General features: G+C 35.0%; 1 protein-coding gene across 4 annotated transcripts in view; it reads right to left on the reverse strand.

Moving 5' to 3' along the window:
* Positions 1-3,094: 3,094 nt before the first annotated feature.
* Positions 3,095-27,544, reverse strand: part of LOC128028701 (E3 ubiquitin/ISG15 ligase TRIM25) — a 33,166-nt gene continuing 8,716 nt past the window's right edge. The window contains exons 1-7 of one of the 4 annotated variants that reach the window (XM_052615998.1): positions 19,851-20,005; positions 9,029-9,635; positions 8,645-8,740; positions 4,893-5,126; positions 4,669-4,819; positions 4,487-4,546; positions 3,095-4,119 (exon numbers count right to left, since the gene is read on the reverse strand). In XM_052615998.1, coding sequence (XP_052471958.1) covers positions 3,578-4,119; positions 4,487-4,546; positions 4,669-4,819; positions 4,893-5,126; positions 8,645-8,740; positions 9,029-9,631 — 1,686 coding nt within the window. In that variant the 5' untranslated portion in view covers positions 9,632-9,635; positions 19,851-20,005 and the 3' untranslated portion in view covers positions 3,095-3,577. Of the gene's footprint in view, positions 4,120-4,486; positions 4,547-4,668; positions 4,820-4,892; positions 5,127-8,644; positions 8,741-9,028; positions 9,679-19,850; positions 20,006-27,544 lie in introns of those variants that run through there. The other 3 variants (XM_052615996.1, XM_052615995.1, XM_052615999.1) reach the window with 3 other exon arrangements.

Raw genomic sequence — 27,544 nt, forward strand, 5'->3', positions numbered from 1 at the left:
CTATATGTTTATTGTACACCACCAATCTCTCGTCTCTACAACACCACATATAAGGCTACAGAGAGAGAACTAGCACAACTAAATCAAACACTTATCTCCATGATGGTGGCATCATTTTAACCAATAAAACATTGACATCTGATCCTCTGTAATTCTCAATAACAGTAGGTGTTCATCACTAATGCACAATCATCATTTAATTAGTCTCTTAATTATCTCATTAACTTTAACTCTTTGAGAACTTGGGATTTAACTTGAGATTTGTTGGTGACTTGGAAGGAATGACTTGATTCCTCCTCTGGTGAAATCAGCTGCTGAGTTCATGGGTGGAATAAACATATGGCATGACTTTTACTTTCTGACTCCTGGAGTGTCCACTTCTGAATATGTTGGGTGTTGCTAAGTCAGAGCTATGTTATCTGGAATTCTACTCTGAAAAAAATTAAGGTGAAGAACCTTATTATGCATCAAACAAATACAGTAATCAACCGTGGGACCCAACGCAAATCTCGCGGGAGCTGGTGGTTTTACCTTTGGTGCGGGCGAGAGTGGACGTAAGAACATTTCATGGGAGTCCCGTGGGGAACGGTAGTGTGGAGTAGAAATTGAGTCAACACAAGAAGTTGAGTAGAAATTTAAAGCTGCCGTTTACTGGACAAAATCAAAGTAAGGCAAGTCCAACATCAGTAAACAATTCTTATTTGTCACTAGAAAAAAAAAGCATTTTATTTTGAGCATTCCCACCAGAGCATGTGAGTGGAGCAGAGTGGTGATATTTCCATAAGAGCGTTGAGCGCCTTTCTGAAGATTCTGCTCGCTCAAACCAGTCCATAATCAAAACATCCTTTAAGTGCATTTTATCGTGTGTGTGTTTTTCACAGACTATTCCAGGTGTATTGTTTAAAGATATACGCATATTTCATCTTGTGTGTGTGTGCATTTGTGTTTTAATGAGCCTGTTTTGAATGTTCTATTGCACAACAATGGCAGCTATTTTCACTGAAATAAAGTGAATGAAATTTGAATATAATTAGAATTTTGATAATATATAAGTACAGAAATTTAATTTAGCTTTTCAGCCATTTTGATAGCCCTTGTTTACTGAACGAACTGGTTGAATGGATGAATGGTAGAACAGAGTAACAGCAGTAGGAACTGTCTCGGATCGTAAGTAATTGGGACCAGGTGATGGTGGTGATGGAGTTGGCTGTGATGGTGATTCCCTGACAGTAAGATCCGCCCCTCACTTCCAGTTCTGTGGCTGCAGTTCTGAAACTGCTGGTGCTGCGGGTCTGCAGCTAGATACTATCGGGACTACTTTATCGAAAATATTACCTACACTGTAAATTTTTTTGCTGTTAAATAACAGTAATTAACTGGCAGCAGGGGTGCCAGTAAAGTACTGTTAATTTACAGCTCTCAACCATTCATTTACCACTCTTATATTTTAACAGTATTTTACCGTAAATTCTACCATGAAATTTAACTCCACTCCCATTGCTTCAAACAGTTCAAGTTTAAAACATTAGCATTCCTATGATGTTAGTACTATGAACTTATTTCATTTGAGTCCACTGAGAAGGAATACGTCTTAATATAAAACTGCAAACACTTAATGTGTAGTAATAAAGTAACTAAATGCATGACTTTTACTCAAATTACTGCAGTTCATTGTCAGCTACAGCACACATGTATGTGCTGAAATACTCAACACAGAGATCACCACTGTATCAGCAACTCCACATTTACTATCTTTATTTAAAGCAGCAAAACAACAGTGTTTGTGACTCATCATTGACTGAAGCACATGTTCTACTCTCCAGCACAATGCCACTGTAAAAAAATGTAAAAAAAAATGTGCCGTTACATAACAGTAATTTACTGGTAGCAGGGGTGCCAGTAAAGTACTGCTAATTTACACTCTCAACCATTAATTTACCACTCTTATTTTTTTTTACAGTATTTTACTGTAAATTCTACCATGGAAATTAACTCCACTCCCACTGCTTCAAACAGAACTAGCATTCCTACGATGTTAGTACTATGAACTTCTTTCATTTGAGTCCCCTGAGAAGGAATACTTCTTAATATAAAACTGCAAACACTTAATGTGTAATAGTAAAATAACTTAATGCATGACTTTTACTCAAATCACTGCAGCTCACATGTATGTGCTGAAATACTTAACACATAGGTTACCACTGTATCAGGAGAATCCACATTTACTGTCTTTACATAAAGCAGCAAATGACCAGAATTTGTGGCTCATCATTGACTGAAGCACAGGCTCTACTCTCCAGCACAATGGTGAACAACAAAACTACATTAAACTAACAGATCTCTCTTGTGCAAACACACATTAATACAGTCGAGTTCAGTATTTATTTTCAATATCAGTGTATGACTTTGCATAATTTTTATTCTATGGATATCCACAGATATTTTAGTCAAGTTAACTTTTTTTTATTTGGTAAATCTGACTTTTACGTTTTACAGTATCTTGCTGTTTTTTCCTTGACTTAACGGCAACAAACTGTAGAAAAACACTTTTTTTTGCTGGCAACCGTTAATTTACGGCAACAAACTGTAGGAAAACACCCAAGCTGCCAGTAAATAACTGTTTTTCTACAGTTTGTTTCCTGTAAATTATTTACAGTTTATCAATGTTAAATTATGTTTCATTCTGTTTTTTCTTCATCTTAAATCTTTAACCCTTTAAACCCCACAACAAAATACTCAGTTTTAAATGAACACTTGGATACATCATGAGATTATATACAATGACAAGGTTAAATATCATTGAATAACCATAGCATTCATATAATAATAATGCATCAACAATTGAATTTTGTATTGTTGTTTTTGTTATTTATATGCCTGAGGGATGAAAAAGAGAATTAAATTCAACAAGAAAAAGAGGAAAACAAAGGAAATTTTAGCCAGTTTTGCTTGTGGATGAAGAATTTTGTACATACATTAAAGAAATTAATAACGTATTCGAGAGATAATTATTCTGAGTTTTCGTAATAAAAAAAAAAACATATTTTAAGGTTAAAACTGTGGGTCATATTAATAGGGTTAAAAATATAAAAACTTAAATCAACTTCAAATTTATTGGTTACACTACAATCATAAAATGTCTTCAGTGTCTTCAACAAGACCACAAAATGAAATTTCATCAACATCAAAGGCCCCATAGACAGAAGCGTGGCCCCCAGCTCAAAAAAGTTTGTCTATTTATGTCTCATTTAACATAAAATTGATCCAAGTTGATATGTCATTAAATTTTGATTAATCAGATTAATCAATCACCACATTGGGAATTTAATTAGTTATACTAGCTAGGAATGTACTTAAGTGTTATGTTTGGTAGTCTATTAAACATGAACTACATGTGACCAAATCCATGTAAAAAAAAAAAAAAAAAAAGATTCCAAAAATCTGAAACAAATATATTAAAAGTATCTTACCGGAAGATTTGAACGTTACTTCTGAGAATCAAACTAAAGATACATTTAATCAAAAAGACTACAAGACAACATGAATAAAATACAAATCTGTAGTCTCTCTGTATGATTTAACTGGTGAGATGGCACAGTTTCACCACTGTCTGTCTATCAAATCCAAACACAGGATAGAGCGGCTGAGTGAATGTGGTCTGGATTCTGTGGATGAGGCTCATTGTGTCAGACACACTATAGAAGGACAAAATCCCTGCACTGAGATCGACATACACTCCTATTCTACTGGACACATGGGTTACAGGAAGGACAGTCTCAGTGTTATTGTGCCAGAATGAGCAGAAAGTGGGAGTACAGTACAAACTCCAGGATTTGTCATTACGTCCAGCTGCACATTCAGGTCCACCACCCTTCCTCTTGATGCTCTTATATGTCACTGCTATATCCACTCCTGACGTACCATCACCACTCCACTCCACCTCCCAGTAACAGTGTTCAGTCACACTCTCTCTACACAATGCCTCGGCCCAAGAATCAAATCTGTCAGGATGATCAGGATAACACTGATGTGTGTCAGTGACAGTCATCACGGTGTTTCCTTCAGACAGATGGAGGCCGTAAAACAATGAGTTTGGATCCACAGTCAACAGACCTGAATCTGACGGAGAAAACTGCATAATTATTCATGACCTTCCATGATTCAATTAACATTTTAACAGGATCTATTTAACAGGATCTAAATGTCTGTCTCTCTAAATAATAAAATGATCAATGAAACCCCAAAGCATTTTAAGGCACGAAGTAGATTTTCATTGTGATGTGTGTCTAATTACATGCAACTAATTACAGTAATAATTACATTTATGATTATTTTCATTATTGTCTCGTTTATTTGTTGCAGTCCATGTACTTAAAACAGTAAAAAAAAAAAAATAATCAGTCTCAAAATCATACCATTAATTAAGTGTAAAACATTGCACATTTATTATATAACATTTAACACTAGACTGGATTTTAGAACTCACATTGTAGATACTCTTCTCTGTTTTGATATTCAGGAGTGCCAATGACCTGGACAGTTTTCACTACGGACATCAAATCACATGCATTTTAATTCTCATGTCAAGAGAAATTTAAACATTCGGCTGTTTATTTATTTAACAAATGGCACTGAACTATTTATTTCTGAGAATAAATCAGTGTTTACCTGTTCCCGATATGTTTTCTATAGTCTCTGTGCAGAACTGCAGCAGTTTGTCTCTGATTCGAGAGACAGACTCAACAATGTTTTCAAAACAGAGATGAGAACTGATAGTGAAGCCGTCTGTAGATTCAGAGAAAGAGACAGGAGGCCAACTCTATAGACACAAACTCTCTGTTATTACAAAAGCACGCTCTCATTCCTGTCATGCATTTAAAAAGATCTGTTACCTGAAGGAAATGAACATGATCCTGTGCTTCAGAAAACTGCTTCAGCTCAATGTCTCTCCTCTTCAGATCACTGATTTCCTGCTCCAGTTCATCTAGTCGTGCTTCAGCTCGACTCACTGCAGCTCTTTCCTGATCTCTGATCAGCTGCTTCACCTCAGAGCGATGTTTATGAATGGACCGGATGATTTCAGTAAAGATCCTCTCACTGTCCTCTGCTGCTGTCTGTGCAAAACACTGTAATAGGACACACATTAAAATCAATCACCCAACTAGAAATTTGTCATGTTCTGGGAATGTTTTCAGCGGCAAGTTTTATTTTAGTTCCCAAAATGTTCTTTTAAAAGTTAGGATAACATTCTCTAAAAACATTCAAAAAATCTATTGATAACATTGTTAGAACATTATCCTCTAACATTCTTATAAAGCTTCCCATCATACTAGACGGGGCTCAAAAGTCAAATGTTGGTTGAAAGTGAAAACCCAATCTTTGTTTGTCAAACTCCAGCGTAAATAAATCCAAAAACAGTATTTCCAATTTCACTTATTATTATAAACAAGATAGACTTTATTTCTGTCATAAATGTAAAAAAGTTATTATAGAGATTAACAGAGGTGTTGAGGGCTTATTGAAAATGTTTATTTTGACGTCACCATTATGGTGATCAGTACTTAGAAGGTATGACTCTTTTCAATGTTACTTTTGTTTAACTGCTGTAATTATATTTGTTACGGTGAAAACAGTGAGCATTAAAAAAAAAATCATCAGCTGACATGGGCTACTTGCTGATGTTAAAAATTTCATTGTGTAATGATCTGATCAACTGTTTTTATTTTGAAACTAGTCTATGCTATTACTTTACTATTAGTTACCATAGGAAATGTGTTAAAACGCAAAACCATTTCTGTTTGAAAAAAAAAAAATGCAAATCCTGCAGATTATATCATATATATTTTTGTTTATTCTGTTTAAATTGCTTTGTTCATGAACCTCTTTGTAACATAGAATGCTTAGACACACAGAGAGCTCAAGAATTAGTGTATGAATCAGTTTTATTGTCAATTTTTATTGTTTATTATCAATAGTTTTATTGGATCTTAGTGCTGCGTTTGACACAATTGACCACAACATTCTTTTGCATAGACTTGAACACTTTGTTGGCATCAGTGGAAGTGCATTAGCATGGTTTAAATCGTACTTATATGACCGCCATCAGTTCGTAGCAGTGAATGAAGATGTATCATATCGATCACAAGTGCAGTATGGAGTACCTCAAGGCTCAGTTCTAGGGCCGCTACTCTTCACGCTTTATATGTTACCCTTGGGAGATATCATCAGGAAACATGGTGTTAGCTTTCGCTGTTATGCTGATGATACGCAGCTCTATATTTCCTCGCAGCCCGGTGAAACACACCAATTTGAAAAACTAATGGAATGCATAGTCGATATAAAAAATTGGATGACGAGTAATTTCTTACTGCTAAATTCAGAAAAAACAGAGGTGTTAATCATAGGGCCTAAAAACTCTACTTGTAATAACCTAGAACACTGTCTAAGACTTGATGGTTGCTCTGTCAATTCTTCGTCATCAGTTAGGAACCTAGGTGTGCTACTTGATCGCAATCTTTCCTTAGAAAGCCACGTTTCTAGCATTTTTTTTTATATTCAAAAAATATATCTAAATTACGGCCTATGCTCTCAATGTCAAATGCAGAAATGTTAATCCATGCATTTATGACTTCAAGGTTAGACTATTGTAATGCTTTATTGGGTGGTTGTTCTGCACGCTTGGTAAACAAACTACAGCTAGTCCAAAATGCAGCAGCAAGAGTTCTTACTAGAACCAGGAAGTATGACCATATTAGCCCGGTCCTGTCCACACTGCACTGGCTCCCTATCAAACATTGTATAGATTTTAAAATATTGCTTATTACTTATAAAGCCCTGAATGGTTTAGCACCTCAGTATTTAAATGAGCTCCTTTTACATTATACTCCTCTACGTCCGCTACGTTCTCAAAACTCAGGCAATTTGATAATACCTAGAATATCAAAATCAACTGCGGGTGGCAGATCCTTTTCCTATTTGGTGCCTAAACTCTGGAATAACCTACCTAACATTGTTCGGGAGGCAGACACACTCTTGCAGTTTAAATCTAGATTAAAGACCCATCTCTTTAACCTGGCATACACATAACATACTAATATGCTTTTAATATCCAAATCCGTTAAAGGATTTTTAGGCTGCATTAATTAGGTAAACTGGAACCGGAACACTTCACATAACACCGTACTTTCTACATCATTAGAAGAATGGCATCTACGCTAATATTTGTCTGTTTCTCTCTTGTTCCGAGGTCACCGTGGCCACCAGATCCAGTCTGTATCCAGATCAGAGGGTCACTGCAGTCACCCGGATCCAGTACGTATCCAGACCAGATGGTGGTTCGGCACCTAGAAAGGACCTCTACTGCCCTGAAAGACAGCGGAGACCAGGACAACTAGAGCCCCAGATACAGATCCCCTGTAAAGACCTTGTCTCAGAGGAGCACCAGGACAAGACCACAGGAAACAGATGATTCTTCTGCACAATCTGACTTTGCTGCAGCCTGGAATTGAACTACTGGTTTCGTCTGGTCAGAGGAGAACTGGCCCCCCAACTGAGCCTGGTTTCTCCCAAGGTTTTTTTCTCCATTCTGTCACCGATGGAGTTTCGGTTCCTTGCCGCTGTCGCCTCTGGCTTGCTTAGTTGGGGTCACTTCATCTACAGCGATATCGTTGACTTGATTGCAAATTAAAACAGACACTATTTCAACTGAACAGAGATGACATAACTGAATTCAATGATGAACTGCCTTTAACTATCATTTTGCATTATTGAGAAACTGTTTTCCAAATGAATGTTGTTCAGTGCTTTGGCGCAATGTATTTTGTTTAAAGCACTATATAAATAAAGGTGATTGATTGATTGATGAATCTCAACAGTGGTGACATGCTTTATGCCGCAATGCATTCTGGGTGCCATTAATGAGTTTTGTATGACGTACCAAAAATACATTGCTGCATGAAGCATGTCACCATTGTTGAGAGTCATATACTGAATCTTGAAGTTTGTGTGACAAAAGTTTTTTTTTTTTTTTGAATTCTTGAAATTGTATGATTTAAATTCCGCTGGGTCTCAGGCTGTTGACCTATTGAGGGACTTTAATAAATAATATGCAACAAAAACCATACATTAGGTTTGGTGAAACCATCTAACCAGACTACATATGTGGTGGTTTTTTTCATCAGCAAGCAACCAGCATCATGCACATGTACTTTTGCTGTTTTTGCCATAATAAAGATTACAGCAGCTAAAGAACAACACTGACAAGTCAAGTGTCAAATTGCACAACTAAAGCCAACACTTACCACCATTATGGTGACATCAAATCAAACTATTACTTTGAAACAGACATCAACATCTAAACCTCTGCCTAAATCTTAATTAGAATGTTAGGGGACAATGTTCTAATAATGTTATTAATAAACATTTTTAGAATGTTTTTAGAGAACGTTATCCTATCTTTTGAGAGAACATTCTGGGAACAAAAATAAAACTACCCGCTAAAAACATTGTTAGTACAATGGTAATGTTCTTAGAACATTTTTAGAACAAAAAAATTCTAGCTGGGCACACAGTGGGACTTTAAGAGCTCCAGCACTGGAAGAGAGTTCAAACTCAGACTCAAACTTCTCTTCTTCTCCAAACTCACCTTATGAGACACCACAGCCTCTCTCAGCTCCTGCAGATCTTTCTCTTTCTGCTGGATTATTTTCTGGAATTGTCTCTGTTTCCCCTCCAAATGTCTCTGCAGAGAACAAAAGCTGATTATATCAACAATAAAAATAATAATTAAATCAACACTACCATTCAAAAGTGGGGGGTCAGTAAAACATTTTTCAGTGTTTCAAACAAAGTCTCTTAAGCTCCTTAAAAACAGTATTGTGAAACATTATTAACATTTAGAAATAACAGTTTTATGCCAAAATTTAATGACGTCAGTTTCTCTCATTTAAAGAGAAAAATCACATAACAAACGAAGAGAGAAACAACATTAACTATCTCTCATTAGTTCCAGTAGAGAGCAGTACCTTACCTGTTTCTCTGTCCTCGCTGCTGCAGTTGATACCGTGTCATGATTTTTGTGTTCATCCACCAAACACAGCACACAGATACACCGGTGATCAGTACGGCAGTATACTTCCAGCATTTTATCATGTTGAGGGCACATCATCTCCTGCAGTCGTCCAGTGGCATCCATAAGATTGTGTCCTTTACCTCTGAAGAGATTCTCATGCTGTTTGAGGTGATTTTGACAGTAAGAGCTTCGACACTCCAGACACGATTTCACTGCTTTGCGTTTAATTAAAGTGCAGGAATCACACTTTACATCTACAGATCCAGCGTGATGATGAAGAGTAGGAACAGGAGAAGGAGCAGCTTGGAGTCTTGTCTTCTTCAGTTTCTCCACCATTTCAGCAAACACCACATTCTTTCCTAAAACTGGTCTTGGTGTGAAGGTCTGTCGGCACTGAGGACAGCTGTAGATTCCCTTCCAATCCTCCTCATCCCAGCAACCTGAGATGCATCCCTTACAGTAACTGTGTCCACAGGGAATTGTCACTGGATCCTTCAGTAGATCCAGACACACTGAACACATGAACTGATCCTCAGCCCATTTGATGCTGGCTTCTGCCATTTCACTGCATGAACACAGACAGAGAGACATTAGGCATTGCAGCGCTCCTGATGACATACTTAAACAGTTTTTTTGGTTTAGTTTTTTTGTAGGTAGTGACTTTTTGTAACTTGTAATGTAAGGTTTTTTTTTTTTTGATGAAGATGACAGAGATGATGACCAAAATACCCTGAACTGAATATAATTTCAACTCTTTGCATACTGATTTCTATACTTTAATTGTACAAGCCTCACCAGCTATGTATGTGCGACGAGATGGGTCTGCTGATCAGTCAAGTTATGCTGTCCCATGTCATTAAATCACATTACATTTTTGGTGTGCATGGAGGAATTAATTTGGCAAATGCATTTCCATCTCCCATTATTCCCATTAAACCTTTTTTGCACAAATCAAAAAACACCTCAAGTGAGCGTGATAACGTTTTTGCAAATTAAGGGATCTTTTTTCTTTTTTGAAATTTGGCATTTCCATCACTCGTTTCTGATGCCACAAACAACAGAATTTTGTTACAAAAATGTTCTCCAAATATTCAGGGTTGGTTCTGGGAACATTACAGTTTTCTTCATGTTAGAGAAATGTTTTTAAAAGTATGATGTTCCTCAAATGTAGGAAGATTACACTCTCCTACACTCTCAGTCATCAAACTAATTTAAAGCAGTCTTTTGCTTCCTATTAAAACAGACATGTGGGTTTATTTTATGAATGCAGCAATGTTTTCTAATAACACCTACAGGTCCAACAAAACAAGCAAATTAATAATAATCAAGGGTTGAGAGCTCAACTAAAGCAAATGCTGATCTCCATTATGGTGACTTTAACCCTTTCGAGTCGATTAATGCATATATGCATTTTGAGTAATTTTCTCCTCATAACCCCGAAAAGAACTTAAATTACACTCTCAGTTTTAACCGTACAGATAAGAGCGATACATCAATCGAATCTGTAAAGGGTCTAGTTTTTTTTTTTGGGATACAGACATAATAACAAAAAAACCTTTGTGCACTTATAAAATAAAGATAACAAACAAGGTGCGCTGTCTGCAGCCTTTGTGTACACTGATCTTCATTTACAAACACGTCATTAAAATGAACTGTAACTCAGTGAATACTCAATGAAGAGACATGAGATAGATATCTATAGAAAGCCTGACATGTCTACTTTTAAACTAAACAAGTGCTGCTGAAAACAAATATTCTGAGATAAAGTAATCCATATGAAAACAACGCGATGTCTGTTTTTCATGTCTCTGTTCATTATATCTAATGTGACCACGACCCCGCGCTGAACGCTCTATTCAGATTCAAACTGAAGCGCGCGGCTTGAATACGCCCACACAGAAGAAAAAGCAGCCAGACTGTTCTTCAAGTTTTTATTTTATTTTACTGTTTGCTTCGCGATGAAAGGAATAAGACATAATTCACCCCAAAAAGATGTGATGTGGTTGAGGATTTGAGAAATGGATTTCCAAAGAAAAAAGAATGAAGCACTTTATTCAGCAGAGATCATAAACATGAGTCTCTTTTTATTTATTTATAAACTTGTACTAGTTTTCACATAACGTGTAAACATTTTACTAGTTGGACTTTTTCCAAATACTTATTCCAAACTATAATTCCTGACTAAATGTATAATCAAGTGAAACATTATGACGTTTCAATACTGTACTTGAATAATGAAAATGCTGTACATACCAGATTTGTCGAAATAACGAGTCATAAACACATCCACAGCTGTAAATCCCTTTTTAGTTAAAAAGGTAAGGATCCACTGAACAAAATCTCATGAAGCACGTTTTGTCCAACGAAGCAATAACGTTGTAATATGGATCATAATTCCTTTGTTTACGTTTCAGTTCTTAAGCGACAGAACTGTTTTTGTCCACAAAGAAAAAAGTAAATGAAAAGCAGAAAATAGTTTATTTTAATTTTGGCGCTCTCTCGTGACCGTTCGTGACGCGCTCTGACGCACCTGTCAGCTGATTGACGCGGAACTTATAGTGATCACTTTTTAATTTATTTGTTTTATTTAATCATTTTTCATATATCTGTGAGTGTGTTTTGTTGGTAAATATGCTTTTATATTGGGAGGGGGGGGGGTGTAGACATATTCTTAGTAAAATATTTGCAGGAATCTCATTTTTCATGACACCTTCTTCAGATTTGAAATATAAACTTATGACACATGTGACTTTCAACCCATTAATGTAGTTTGCTCCAGGACTGATTTCATGTATTTTTATATCAAATAAAAAAAATTCACTGTGGTAAACCAAATTTCAAGGCACTTCAGTGTCTATAACTTTTAATATTTTTAAGGATTATCAAATCTGGTTGATAAAAAGTGAAGCCCAAAGGGTCTTCTTTCCAAGGACACCAAAATTATATTTGTAACACACTGAAGTAGGAAACTGTTACAATTTTAAGTTAAGTAGGACACTTTCAGCTGTGAGTCCCATAATGGGGGGTACTGGCTAACAGGTTAAAAGGTATGATGTTCCTCAAACGTTCTTTCAAGTATTTCAAGTATTTTTTGGAGCAATTCAAGTATTTTCAGAAAATATTTCCTTCTTCCGTAGCATTTCATGTCTGTTTTAACAACAGGCAAATGGTAAAAGTGGTTTTGAAAATTGTCAAAAGTTATTTTGCTTTACTTTTGTAATTAAAATAGTACACAAAAAGAATTATAAACCCAAGTGTAAAAAATATTTACACACTTTAATGATTTCTGTATTTCTATTTTGGGAACAATAAATGTGTTTATATGATGGCATGAAGTACGTTATCATTGTTGTGATTCATATGCCAAATGTTAAAGTCTATGTATGCACTAACAAAACAAAACTTGTTTAACCCTCTGGAGTCTAAGGGTATTTTTGGGGCCTGGAGAAGTTTTGTCATGCCCTGATATTTGTGCTTTTTTCAGTTTCTTATAAATATCTAAATGGGTAAAGTCTAATATCACTGTAATCAGCACAAACTGGGCTAGAGCTGAAGAACTTTGCCCGAACCCGATGGGACCCGTCGGGACCCGACGGGTTCGGTCGGGTTCGGGCTTAATTTCTATCATCTTACGCGGGCTCGGGCCAGGCTCGGGCTTGCGCTCCGGTTTGTGAGGTAAATGAGCAGTCATGTGATATGTTTCGATTAGCACGAGAAAGATACGTAAATTAATGCTGAGCCGGTGTGACGGAGGCTTGCCTCTGGTGATTACATTTTGGTTGCACCAGCAACTAAAGCAAACTCTGAGGTGTGGAAAAGTTTTGACCATGTTTATAATGAGAACAATGAGTGAATAATGACGCACCATCAGTGAGCGCAGGAACGTGCTGAAGACATCTACAATGGATTCATTCATTTTCCTCCACAAAAACATGTAGACCTAGCCTTATCTCTGGGAGTAAAGGTTTTTCAAATGATAACTAAATATTCATTGAGTCTTAAATGCATAATGTTGACAGAGTATTTACGCTAATGTAGGCATTATTCTTTTATTAAATAAAGCAAATCCGGCGGAGCCTTTATCTTAGTTTCGTTATTGCCAAATACCCATCTTAATTTAAAATTTATCTTAATTAAAAAAAATTTAAATGACTCGTTTTTATTGGTGCGTTGGTCTATTTGTAGGTTAAATGAGCCTATGTCTAGAGTGCTGAGATGTTACGATGTCACAGAGGACTTATTTTATTTCTTTATTCCAACTTCCAAGTGGTCTAGTCCACGTTAGTTATGAGTAAATTATGTTAAAACATGAATAAATTACTCATTGTTGACAAAGGGCAAAAGAGCTGTGTGCGTGCGCACATTTGAATAATGTCGGGCTGTAAACGGGTTCGGGCTTTTAAAACGATGTCAATCAAAATGTACTTGTCGGGCTCGGGCCGAAACCTGTCTAACTTTTAAGGCCCGATTACAGCTCTAAACTGGGCTATAATAATATGTAAAATGCATGTATGTACATGATTGTATTTTTGAGAAAAAAAAAAATGTTATGCATGGTTAGTGAAAAACTAAAAATGTTAAATCACTTGAATAAGGCCATAAAACATATACAGAACATTGGTTCCCGGGATTGTTGAGAACTGGAGCTTGTAGCTTAGAATTTTTCTTTCTAAATTGTGAAAATCATCTTGTTTACTCACTCACAGAAAACAATATATTGATTTACATTTTGTTGGTAAAAGTCATATGCGAGTAGGCGTCAACTATTATGAATATCATTGTGATTTACACCAGAGAAGACAAAGGCCTGCATAATGAGCTGCATAATGAGCCTCTCATTCAACTGTGCCACTCTGAGGGAGGACTTACAAGAAAGAATGTGAGAACAAAATAAAAGTATATAATTTTATGTTTGTAGTTTATTAAGAATATATTTAATTATCCCACAACGTAATTTAATATCCACTTGGGGGTGCAGTTAAACAGTTTATTAGGAACAATCAAAGCTTACTTTCAAACAATTTTTTTGGCATCCTTACTCCAGTCACACAATCCTTCAGAAATCTTATTTTCTACCAAAAATATATATATATTTATTATCATCATCATCATTATTATTATTATTAATGTTGAAAAGAGCTGATAATATTTTTCAGGTTTTTTTAGGGGGAATCAATTGAAAGAACTGCATTGTTTTTACATTTGTTATCTCTATTTGTTATCTCTATTTGTCACATTTTTATTATTTACATCAAGCTTTTGAATGGTATAGTATTGTATACTGTTATTGAAACTTCATAATGTTTCACTTGATTATACATTTAGTCAGGAATTATAGTTTGGAAAAAGTATTTGGAAAAAGTCTAACTAGTAAAATGTTTACACGTTATGTGAAAACTAGTATAAATAAATAAAAAGACTTACTCATGTTTATGATCTCTGCTGAATAAAGTGCTTCATTCTTTTTTCTGAGGAAATCCATTTCTCAAATCCTCAACCACATCACATCTTGAGTGCACTAAGGTGTTTTGTTATTATATCTGTATCCAAAAAAAAGTAGACCCTTTACAGATTCGATTGATGTATTGCTCTTATCTGTACGATTAAAACTGAGAGTGTAATTTAAGTTATTTTCGGGGTTATCCAGAGAAAATGACTCAAAACGCATATATGCATTAATCGACTTCAAAGGCTTAAACTAAAATTAACAATGACACTATTTATACAGTTCCAAATATCAACATACAGCACAGCAAATCATATTGGTTGAGTAATTAAAGCCACTTTAATTATGATCTACTTTATTAATGCAGAAAATGTTTTTTTTGAAAATACCTGCAATTGTTCCAAAAAAAAAAAAAAAAAAAAAAAAATTCAGTTTAAGTGAAGTGTCAAGAACCCAACTATAGCAAACACTGATCTCTATGATGGTGATTTAATGTTTCAGGAACATCATATTAACCTTTAAAAAACATTCTATTAACATTTAAGAAAATTTATAATTATATTTTCTTGGAATGTTACAAATCAATGTTCCTAGAATGTTGAATTTTAAATTTTTATTTGGAGTATGTTTATGTAACAGAATTTTGGGTATGTCACAATTTACTTTATCTTGCTATCCTCACTTACATAATGGTCCTGAAACCACCCACTATTAAAAACAAAAAACAAAAAAACACACACAATCCAAAAGTATATCTGCTGTCTAAACATTTTTTTGGTTTGAATGTGGATTAATTCTTGTTAAAACTACAATGTGATTCATTCAAGAGCAGTGAGTGTTTTCTTTTTATATCACGTAAATTAGTCCCCCGCACTTTTTCTCTCAAGTGAGTTTGCATAGAAGTTTTCATGAGCTGGTGTGAATAAACATAGATTTAAACTCAAAGAGACAGGACAGTCTGCACATGACCTGATATTTTATTCAAACCCAGAATAAGGCAAGATCAACATCACAGAGCACTAAACGCTCATGCAGTGTGTGTTTCATTCATACTCGAAGCTGGAGGGCGCTGTTGTGCAGATAGTCGAACCAGGAAATTCTGAATATAGAGAAAAGCGTCCAGCTAGTACTGTATGAAAACAGTTGTTTTCACAGTAAAATGGAAACGTTTGGAAACATAAAGACATATATTTAAAAATGTAAATTATTGTGATTTCAAAGCTTGATTTTTAGCATCATTACTCCAGTCACAGGATCCTTCAGAAAACATGTTGATATTCTGATTTGCTGCTCAAAAAGCATTTATTATAATGATGATGCTGAAAACATCTGATTAGAGTTGTTTCACGTTTCTTTGATGAATAGAAAGTTCAGAAAAACAGCATTTATCTGAAATAGATTTTTTTTTTAATTTTTAAATGTCTTTATCATCAATTTTGATCAATTTAAAACATCTTTGCTAAATAAAAGTAAAATTTCTATTATTTAATTTCCTAAAAATAAAAATACAATGACTCCTAGCTTTTGAATGTTATGTATTATGTTACAAAAGCTTTTTATTTCACATAAATGCTGATCTTTGGATCTTTCTATTCTTTAAATAATCCTGAAATGTACTCAACGGTTATTAATATTAATATTAATATTAATATTAATATTAATATTAATATTAATAAATATAGCTGCAAGTAGCAATAACGGGGCCAAGAACTAAAGAAGCAAGCTTCAGAAGAACGGCAGGAATGAGTCATTAAAACCGTTTTAAGATTATTTTAGGCAAAATGGCTTGAAAACAATAAACACAACAACTAGTAATAGTATTTATTGGCTTATCACGTGTAACCAATAGGTGGCTGTTCCCAAATTAGTGTGAAATGGTCAGTGTGAGGTGACATTGACACATACAATCTTTGGTACAAAAATGTCAAAGCTTTGCTGAGATACAGCCTCAAATGCATGTTGGTATCCTTCCAGCTAATTCTAAATGAGAACCGTTTCGTATATATCGACACGGAATCCATATCTTTTAGGTGGCTCAGTCTGAAGATGATACGATTAATTTTTGGTGAAAATTGGACCAACGGTTGATGAGGAGCTCAAAAAAGTAGGTTTTGACTGAAAATCTAGATGGCGGCAGAAGGTTTGGCCAAATAAGGAAAATTTGGTATCTATGTTCTCGGCTTGACCCAAGGAATCTATTAAAACCAGCGTCATTTCAATAGCCAGATTTATTCAAAAGTTATTAGCCTTTTGGAAATTTTGTTTTAACTTTTGACCACTATGTGGCGCTGTTTCGAAATATTTTGAGTACCTTCAGGGGATGGTGCTGTTGGCACATTCTGATTTTCGTAATATTACACCAATGCATTTGTTTAGTACAGCATTCTATTTCAGAAAACTGCATTGAAATCAATGGGAATTTCATATTTTGTTCTATTATAGCGCCACCAAGAGGCTCAGTCCCACCATTTTTTATATGTGTCCTCAAAGTGAGCCCATACATATGTGGGTCAATTTTGGTGAGTTATAGACATTTATATGAAAAAACACGTAAAAAATGACTGATTCTTGACTTTGATTGAATATTACTACCCCTTAATATTTTCGCATTTGGGCAGCTATCGACCTATGTTTTCAAACTTCTGACAGTAGTTTTGTCTCGATCAGACAAGCAGTTTTGAAAATATAGCCGAATGGTTTTTAAGTGCTAAATCACAATGCTACACAAACCGTAAGGTGAAACCTAGCATGTTTGGTATCGTAGGACTCGGTAAGGTTTCAGGAGTCTAATTTGATGAGTCTCACCACACTCAAAGTTATAAGCATTTAAAAAAAGGTGATCACCACTAGGTGGCGCTGTTTCATAACTTCTCACACTCCTTCAGGACATTGTGCTGATGACCCATACCATGTTTCATAACAATCCGTTAATACGTTCTGAAAATACAGCATTTCAGCACAAAATTCAAAATGGGCGACAGTCAAAATGGCCGAAATTGGTAAAACTGGATATTAGTCGACTCGTCATGTTGCCCTGAATCTAACAATTTTATGATTTTTGGACAAACTGTTTAGAAGTTATAAGCAAAAATAGCCATTTTTATATCTCCGGACCATTAGGCTGCTCTGAAACGCAGCATGTAGCCTCAGGTCATGCTTGTTATGACATGTACCAAGTTTGGTCTGAATACGATAAATCATTGCAGAGATACAGCCTTACAACTGTTTTTGTAAGCGCTATTTAAAATTAGTTTGAGCGTTTATCGAAAACGGTTTGACGAATCAATTTGAATTCCATCACTTTTGGTCAGCACTGCCTGAAAATGATCTGGATAAATTTTTGTGTGAATCGGACAAACTGTCTAGGACGAGTTCGAAAAAGTAGGTTTTTCAAAAAATTCGTAATGGCGGCCATAGTACTATGACGGAAAATGGCTTCATAAGGTGCAATCAAATCGGCATGAAATCAGAGAAAACATTTTTAGTTGATTGGCCCTACGGTTAAAAACAAAATTAAAAACGGTTATTAACAAAATTAAAGTGAAATTTTGGACAGTTGATGGCGCTAGAGGGTATGTCTTAGACCCACCAAAATTGGTGTACTTAATGTTGGCACTGTCCTCTATCAGAATGTCAAACCATTACAACTGTCCCGCAATCAGTTCTATGGGCTGCCATAGACTTCTAGTCAGAAGAAGGAAGAATAATAATAAGAACGGGAACAAACACAATAGGGTCCTATGCACCTTCGGTGCTTGGCCCCTAATAATAATTTTAAATGGTTTCTTGAGCAGAATATCAGCATATTAGAATGGAGTGACTGGAGTAATGATGCTGAAAATACAGCTTTGATCACAGCAATTACATTTTAAAATATATTCAAATAGAATGCAGTTATTTTAAATAGTAAAAATATTTCACAACATTACTACTTTTGCTGTACTTTGGATCAAATAAATGCAGGCTTGGTGAGCAGAAGAGAATTCTTATTTAAATATTAAAAATCTTACTGTTCAAAAACTGTTGACTGCATATACAGCAGATTACAGAAATATTATACTGTAATGTTTTATATGTGAAGTGACATTCAGCCAAGTATGGTGACTCATACTCAGAATTTGTGCTCTGCATTTAACCCATCCGAAATGCACACACACACACACACACACACACACACCCGGAGCAGTGGGCAGCCATTTATGCGGTCAGCCAGTGGGGTTCGATGCCTTGCTCAAGGGCACCTAAGTCGTGGTATTGAAGGTGGAGAAAGAACTGTTCATGCACTCCCCCCACCCACAATTTCCATCCGGCCTGAGACTAGAACCCACAACCCTTCGATTGGGAGTCCAACCCTCTAACCATTAGGCCACGACTTCCCCTATTATATATAAACATTTCTGTCTCCCTCACTTCTGAAATGATGGCTACTTTCATTTTCTTGGCTTGACATTACAGCAGCTAGTAAATTAGGCGCTGTCACTTTAGACAATGCATCCATTATGACACACATCCTATTTCTTTCTCCGCTGTTTACTTTCACTTAAGACATAACCGTCGTTTTTTTTTTTTTAAGATACTCTCCAAGTATTTTTACATAATGTTGTATGTATTTATGGGTGCAAGAGCAATAAGAGGCAAATTTTGTGTTAAAGCGCTTTAAAAGGTCTCTCTTTGTGCGTCCTATTGTAATAATAACTATTACATAATGTTATTAATTGTGATTGCATTTAACATTAAAATGTTCCAAAACAAACAAGCACTATGTAGAAAAATGTTTAATGAAGTCGTACAAGCACTTAACTTTCTGCAGGGGTTTGAAAATATGATTGCAAGGAAAGGTGGTGGAGTAAATATAGGCCTATGCCCATACTGTCCCAGTAGAAGTTAATACCTTGCAACAGTGGAAGACAATTTTAAAGCACACTTGGTTCTGGAATTTTATTTATTTATTTTTTAAGTTTTTATTAAAGAGTTGAACAAAACCAATCAGCAAAATAGAAATAAAAATAATCACTGCTAACTTTAAGGGAAAGAACTACAATCCCAATGAAGCATTGTGCATGACAATCAAAATAAAACTTATTCAATTTAGATTAATATGATCATATTGATTTCAAGATGATATATATAGAGAGAGAGAGAGAGAGAGAGAGAGAGAGAGAGAGAGAGAGAGAGAGAGAGTCCATTAGTGTCAATAGTGACGAAAAATAATTAATATGCTACTGGCGACAAGCTGGCAAAACAAGCATCTATATAATAACTGAAGCATGTTTTCTGTGTTTACTTTCGCTTTGTTGGATTCAGCAATTACCTGAACAAGTGATCTGATCTCACCTGTATGAAGAAATCACAAACAGCTTCGAGTGTGTTTCGTTTGACTCATAAGTTGAATGATGTACAATGATCCGTCGATCGATCTGAAGGTTGGATATTTGCGCAATTTCCAGCGCTGCTGATTGTTAAATAGAGATTGTGAAATAAGACAAGTTCTGCTTTCCGAGGAGTCACCTGATCTTACACATCGAATGAAAATCACTGTTCAGAAAAGGAAAACCAAAACCTTGTGCTTCCTAACTTGCTGATACGAGGTGTAGCCCGTTTCATTTTATTACTGGTGTTTTTCCAATAATGTGCAATATCATCTTCTGTTTTGGATGACATCTGACATTTTAAATGCGTAGTCTACATGAGAAAAAAATAAATATACAGTTTGTGTTTATTTTCTTATGGAGACTTTAAGATGAGATCTAGCAGCAGAGGCATTGAGCTTCCTGAAGGGTTCAGAAACAGGTTACTCCTGCTGGTTGAGATGTTACAGATGTCTTCCGCTCGTGCCAGAGACCAGAAACCATGCACTAAATATTTCAGTAAAAATGGCTCATGAATTTGTGTATTATAACTATGCGGTAAAATCTGAAGTGTGTATAATGAATGTTCATTTACAATAGCGTAACTTTTCCAATTTTAGCAAAGTTTTTATTATACATGCCTACTTGTATAAATAATCAAACAAGTAAAATTCTTCTTGTCTTTCACTAGAGCTGTTTTTACAGGAGGCGCTTGTGTTCATGTGTGCTGTACTGTTTTGTCGCCACTAGATGGCGCTTGTGTTCAGTGTTGTGTTCAGTGTTGTGTTTTCTGTGCTCTACGCCAGATGGCGCTGCTGTGACAGACAGTGGACCTCATGAATGTGGCTTCTCTATTGAATGAATTGTCAGGTGTTTCCTCAGGTTTAAAGCCCACAGAAACATTTTGCCGCATTGCTAACGTACGTACAGCTTCTATCTTGTATGACTCCTCATGTTTAGAGTAAGGTACAATGATTGTGTGAAACTCTTCCCACACTGATACGCATACATTTTTTCTCCAGCGTGGATCTTCATTTGCCCTGTAAGATGTGGTTTCTGTGTGAAGCTTTTTACATACCGATCGCATGAGATAGTATGGTGACATTGATTTAATGTTGAAATTCCATTATAATCATCATTTTGGCTGAGGTTGAGAAATCAATGTTAAATAACATTGGATCAGTGTTGAAATTTGGTCTGTATTTCCCCCATGGTGGGATTTAGCCTGTCAATCCCTCTTTCAAAACTTTAATGGAAATAAATTTGGTACATTTTTGTGAAATGATGAGCACATGCTCATCAGAGGATGAATCCTGTTAATTTTCTGAACTCATCTCCACTAGCAACTAAAATAAATAAATAAATAAATTAATTAATTAATAATAAAAATAAATTAATTAATTAATAAATCGGCGAAGAAAAGTAAGAAACACGCAGTGTTTTCCCCATTCTTCAAAAACCACAGGGAATTTCCCCCCCGAAGGAAGCTGATTGAATTGGTTCTTGTCACATGACCTGTGGTGTGCTTGCAGCCTTCTGAAAGGTTGAGATGTTTTTTACTCGATGTGGTGCAGATGATGTTTTTTACTCAATGTGGTGCAGATGCGCCTTGAAAAAAATAGAGCTGCTTTTAATGTCTCAGCTTTCAAAATCAGTTTTATAGTGGAACACAAATTGTGTTTTACGATAATGTGTTTTTCAATCTCTTCAATAATCAGATCGCTGTATTTATGTGAAACAATTCATTAAATTAAACTGTTTTGTTTGTGATAATTCCAAATAGGCTATGTGAAAATAAATAATGACTCATAGGCCCATCAGAGGGATATTACCCAGGTTTGCTTGAACAAGGTAAGAATGATTTAATGTAAATTGTTATCTGCGACAGGTGTTGCATACTCTTCATTTTTACTTTTTTTTTTTTAAATCAAGGTCAGAGGATGGTGGGTTTCACTTTCAAGACCTTGTTTATTGTAAAATGAACTGAAAGTGACCCATACTCAGAAATCATGCTCTGCATTTAACCCATCCAAAGTGCACACACACAGCAGTGAACACACACACACAGAGCAGATGGCAGCCATTTATACTGCGGCACCCAGGGAGCAGTTGGGGTGTCGATGCCTTTCTCAAGGGCACCTCAGTCGTGGTATTGCTGGCCCAAGACTCAAACCCACAACCTTAGGGTTAGGAGTCATACTCTCTAACGACTAAGCCACAACATACACCAGAGTGACTGTAATACTGGCTGAACAACTGTCGAAAGTGAAAGAACTCGGTCTGGAGGTTTGGGGTTTAACCCTTTGAAGTCGATTAACGGCATATATGCGTTTTGAGTCATTTTCTCCTGATAACCCCGAAAAGAACTTAAATTACACTCTCAGTTTTAATCGTACAGATAAGAGCGATACATCAATCGAATCTGTAAAGGGTCTACTTTTTTTGGATACAGACATAATAACAAAACACCTTTGTGCACTTATAAAATAAAGATAACAAAAAAGGTGCGCTGTCTGCAGCCTTTGTGTGCGCTGATCGTCATGTACAAACACGTCATTAACCCTCTGGAGTCTAAGCTATTTTTGGGGCCTTGAGAAGTTTTGTCATGCCCTGACATTTGTGCTTTTTTCAGTTTCTTATAAATATCTAAATGGGTAAAGTCTAATATCACTGTAATCAGCACAAACTGGGCTATAATAATATGTGAAACCCATGCATGTACATTAGGGATGCACGATAATATCGGCACAACATCGGTATCGGCCGATAAAAGCTTAAAATTACCATTATCGGTATCGGCCGATATGAATATTTCTGCCGATGAGCCAAACCGATATTCTCCAAGTGAAATAATTGACCTGTTTTTCAGATGTGAATGTCTGTCTACATTTGTAAAATAATAAATTTATGGTAGAATCAGTACAGAAGAGATACATGGATTTCTCTTCAGTAAAATTAAAGTTTAAATATATCAGTATATATTTGTAAATATATCAGTATATATTTGTATATATATCGATATCGGTATCGGCATCGGCCAAAATTATTTAGAAAATATCGGCATATCGAATATCGGCCAAAATCCAATATCGTGCATCCCTAATGTACATGATTGTATTTTTGAGAAAAAAAATGTTATGCATGGTTAGTGAAAAACTAAAAATGTTAAATCACTTGAATAAGGGAATAAAACACATACATAAAATTGGTTGCCGGAAAAGTTGAGAACTGGAGCTTGTAGCCTAGAATTTTTCTTTTTGAATGATGTGAAAATCATCTTGTTTACTCACTCACAGAAAACAATATATTGATTTAAATTTTCTAAAACACTTTTTGTTGGTAAAAGTCATATGCGAGTAGGCGTCAACTATCATGAATATCATTGTGATTTACACCTGAGAAGACAAAGCCCTGCATAATGAGCTGCATAATGAGCCTCCCATTCAACTGTGCCACTGTGAGGGAGGACTTACAAGAAAGAGAACAAAATAAAAGTATATAATTTTATGTTTGTAGTTTATTAAGAATATATTTAATTATCCCACAACATAATTTAATATCCACTTGGGGGAGCAGTTAAACAGTTTATTAGGAACAATCAAAGCTGACTTTCAAATTTTTTGGCATCCTTTCTCTAGTCACACAATCCTTCAGAAATCCTTTTAACAATCTTATTTTCTACCAAATAAACCCCATTTATTATCATCATCATTATTATTATTATTATTAATGTTGAAAAGAGCTGATAATATTTTTCAGGTTTTTTTAGGGGGAATAAATCGAAAGAACTGCATTGTTTTTACATTTGTTAGAGTTATCTCTATTTGTCACATTCATATTATTTACATCAAGCTTTTGAATGGTATAGTATTGTATATTGTTATTGAAACTTCATAATGTTTCACTTGATTATACATTTAGTCAGGAATTATAGTTTGGAAAAAGTATTTGGAAAAAGTCTAACTAGTAAAATGTTTACACGTTATGTGAAAACTAGTACAAATAAATAAAGAGAGACTTACTCTGTTTATGATCTCTGCTGAATAAAGTGCTTCATTCTTTTTTCTGAGGAAATCCATTTCTCAAATCCTCAACCACATCACATCTTTTTGGGGTGAATTATGTCTTAGTCCTCTCATCGCGAAGCAAACAGTAAAATAAAATAAAAACTTGAAGAACAGTCTGGCTGCTTTTTCTTCTGTGTGTGTGTATTCAAGCCGCGCGCTTCAGTTTGAATCTGAATAGCGCGTTAAGCGCGGGGGCGTGGTCACATTAGATATAATGAGCGGAGATATGAAAAATAGACATCGCGTTGTTTTCATATGGATTACTTTATCTCAGAATATTTGTTTTCGGCAGCACTTGTTTAGTTTAAAAGTAGACATTTCAGGCTTTCTATAGATATCTCTCTCATGTCTCTTCTTTGAGTATTCACGGAGTTACAGTTCATTTTAATGAAATGTTTGTACATGACGATCAGCGGAGACAAAGACTGTAGACAGCGCACCTTGTTTGTTATCTTTATTTTATAAGTGCACAAAGGTTTTTTGTTATTATGTCTGTATCCAAAAAAAACTAGACCCTTTACAGATTCGATTGATGTATTGCTCTTATCTGTACGATTAAAACTGAGAGTGTAATTTAAGTTATTTTCGGGGTTATCAGGTGAAAATGACTCAAAACGCATATATGCGTTAATCGACTCGAAAGGGTTAAAATGAAGTGTAACTCTGTGAATACTCAACGAAGAGACATGAGAGAGATATCTATAGAAAGCCTGAAATGTCTACTTTTAAACTAAACAAGTGCTGCCGAAAACAAATATTCTGAGATAAAGTAATCCATATGAAAACAACGCGATGTCTATTTTTCATATCTCCGCTCATTATATCTAATGTGACCACGCCCCCGCGCTGAACGCGCTATTCAGATTCAAACTGAAGCGCGCGGCTTGAATACACACACACAGAAGAAAAAGCAGCGAGACTGTTCTTCAAGTTTTTATTTTATTTTACTGTTTGCTTCGCGATGAGAGGACTAAGACATAATTCACCCCAAAAAGATGTGATGTGGTTGAGGATTTGAGAAATGGATTTCCTCAGAAAAAAGAATGAAGCACTTTATTCAGCAGAGATCATAAACAGAGTAAGTCTCTCTTTATTTATTTGTACTAGTTTTCACATAACGTGTAAACATTTTACTAGTTAGACTTTTTCCAAATACTTTTTCCAAACTATAATTCCTGACTAAATGTATAATCAAGTGAAACATTATGAAGTTTCAATAACAATATACAATACTATACCATTCAATAGCTTGATGTAAATAATATAAATGTGACAAATAGAGATAACTCTAAAAAATGTAAAAACAATGCAGTTATTTCAATTTATCCCCCTAAAAAAACCTGAAAAATATCCTCAGCTCTTTTCAACATTAATAATAATAATAATGATGATGATGATAATAAATGTTTTTTTTTTTGGTAGAAAATAAGATTGTTAAAAGGATTTCTGAAGGATTGTGTGACTGGAGAAAGGATGCCAAAAAATTTGAAAGTCAGCTTTGATTGTTCCTAATAAACTGTTTAACTGCTCCCCCAAGTGGATATTAAATTATGTTGTGGGATAATTAAATATATTCTTAATAAACATCAAACATAAAATTATATACTTTTATTTTGTTCTCACATTCTTTCTTGTAAGTCCTCCCTCAGAGTGGCACAGTTGAATGAGAGGCTCATTATGTAGCTCATTATGCAGGCCTTTGTCTTCTCTGGTGTAAATCACAATGATATTCATAATAGTTGACGCCTACTCGCATATGACTTTTACCAACAAAAAGTGTCTTAGAAAATTTAAATCAATATATTGTTTTCTGTGAGTGAGTAAACAAGATGATTTTCACATAATTTAGAAAGAAAAATTCTAAGCTACAAGCTCCAGTTCTCAACAGTCCCGGGAACCAATGTTATGTATGTGTTTTATGGCCTTATTCAAGTGATTTAACATTTTTAGTTTCTCACTAACCATGCATAAAAATTTTTTTTCTCAAAAATACAATCATGTACATGCATGCATTTCACATATTATTATAGCCCTGTTTGTGCTGATTACAGTGATATTAGACTTTACCCATTTAGATATTTATAAGAAACTGAAAAAAGCACAAATATCAGGGCATTACAAAACTTCTCCAGGCCCCAAAAATACCCTTAGACTCCAGAGGGTCCCTGTCAAGGATTTGACAAAGTTATGAACAAAGCGGATTCTTCAATGTGAAGATGCCAGATGTGTGATTGTCATGTAAATTTTAAGTTATTTTGCATTTTATTTTTTTTTACTTGTTTTTTTATTTATTTATTTATTTTATTTTGAGAAACAAACTTTTTCATTCAACACTCATTTATGTGCATGTTAAGTAAGTCAGAGTCCACATGGGTCCTTGGAAATCCCAAATTCAGTTTGATCAAATGTATGTCTATAAAAAGTCTTAGGTATCTTAAATAGAATGAGAAAAGCCTTCATTATCTTTTCAAGAGGCCTTATCTTTGGGGGCGGAAAAAAACAAAAAAAAACAAAAAAATGGCTTAATATGATTATTTAAGGGATAGTTCACCCAGAAATTTAAATGGTCATTTACTCACCTACATTTTGTTCCAAATCTGTATCAGTTTCTTCTGTTGAACACAAGATATGTTAAATAATGTTAGTAAATCAGCATCTGACGGTAACCAATGACTTCCATAATAGGGAAAAAATACTATGGAAGTCAATGCTACCATCAGCTGTCTGGTTACCAGCATTCGTTATATTCTTTTGTATTCAACAGAAGAAAGAAACTCATACAGATTTGGAAACATTTGTATATTGAGTAAATACTCCATATCGAGGATATATGATTTACTGATATATAACATATAAACAATCACTGTAAAAAGTGATTCTCTATATTTACTCAATAAACTTGTGACAACAGATTACAAGCAATATTATTAATTAAAATTAACACATTAGAATTAATTAGAATTAACCATTCAAAATGAGTAGAATAACATTTAAAAAATGAAGTAAAATTTACACAAAAATATTGATTTAATTGGACAAAAAACAAACAAACAAAAAACATTATGCCAAAGAATACTATGTTATGCATGCAAGGCCAGTAGTTGGCGATCATGAAACACCCTGTGAAAACATTGTATGCATGCACATGATGTCAACCTTTTTACAAATTAACATTTTTGTTGCTTACATAGATATGATACAGGCATCATGTTCAAAAGGTTGTGTCTTAAGGCCCCCAAAACAGAGTTATTGAAGACACCTAATGTTCACGAACAGAATCACTAAAGGAGAAAAGGGTAAATTATTGGTTACCATTACAGTGGTCAGTGTTTGCTTTAGTTGTGCTCTTCTCTTGAGGTCTCTCTCACACACTCTGTCTCTCTCTTTCTCAAACACACACACACACACACACACACACACACACACACACACACACACACACACACACACACACACACACACACACACACACACACACACACACACACACAATATAAGTTGCTGTTATAAGCCATGTAACTCCATATACAAGCCAGAAAATAAGCCTTTTTTTGCACAGGCCTATCTAAAGGGTTAATGGTCCCACCTAGTGATCAACTGTAAAAATATATTT

This window comes from Carassius gibelio, chromosome A15, assembly GCF_023724105.1.
Source record: "Carassius gibelio isolate Cgi1373 ecotype wild population from Czech Republic chromosome A15, carGib1.2-hapl.c, whole genome shotgun sequence".
Lineage (NCBI taxonomy): Eukaryota > Metazoa > Chordata > Actinopteri > Cypriniformes > Cyprinidae > Carassius > Carassius gibelio.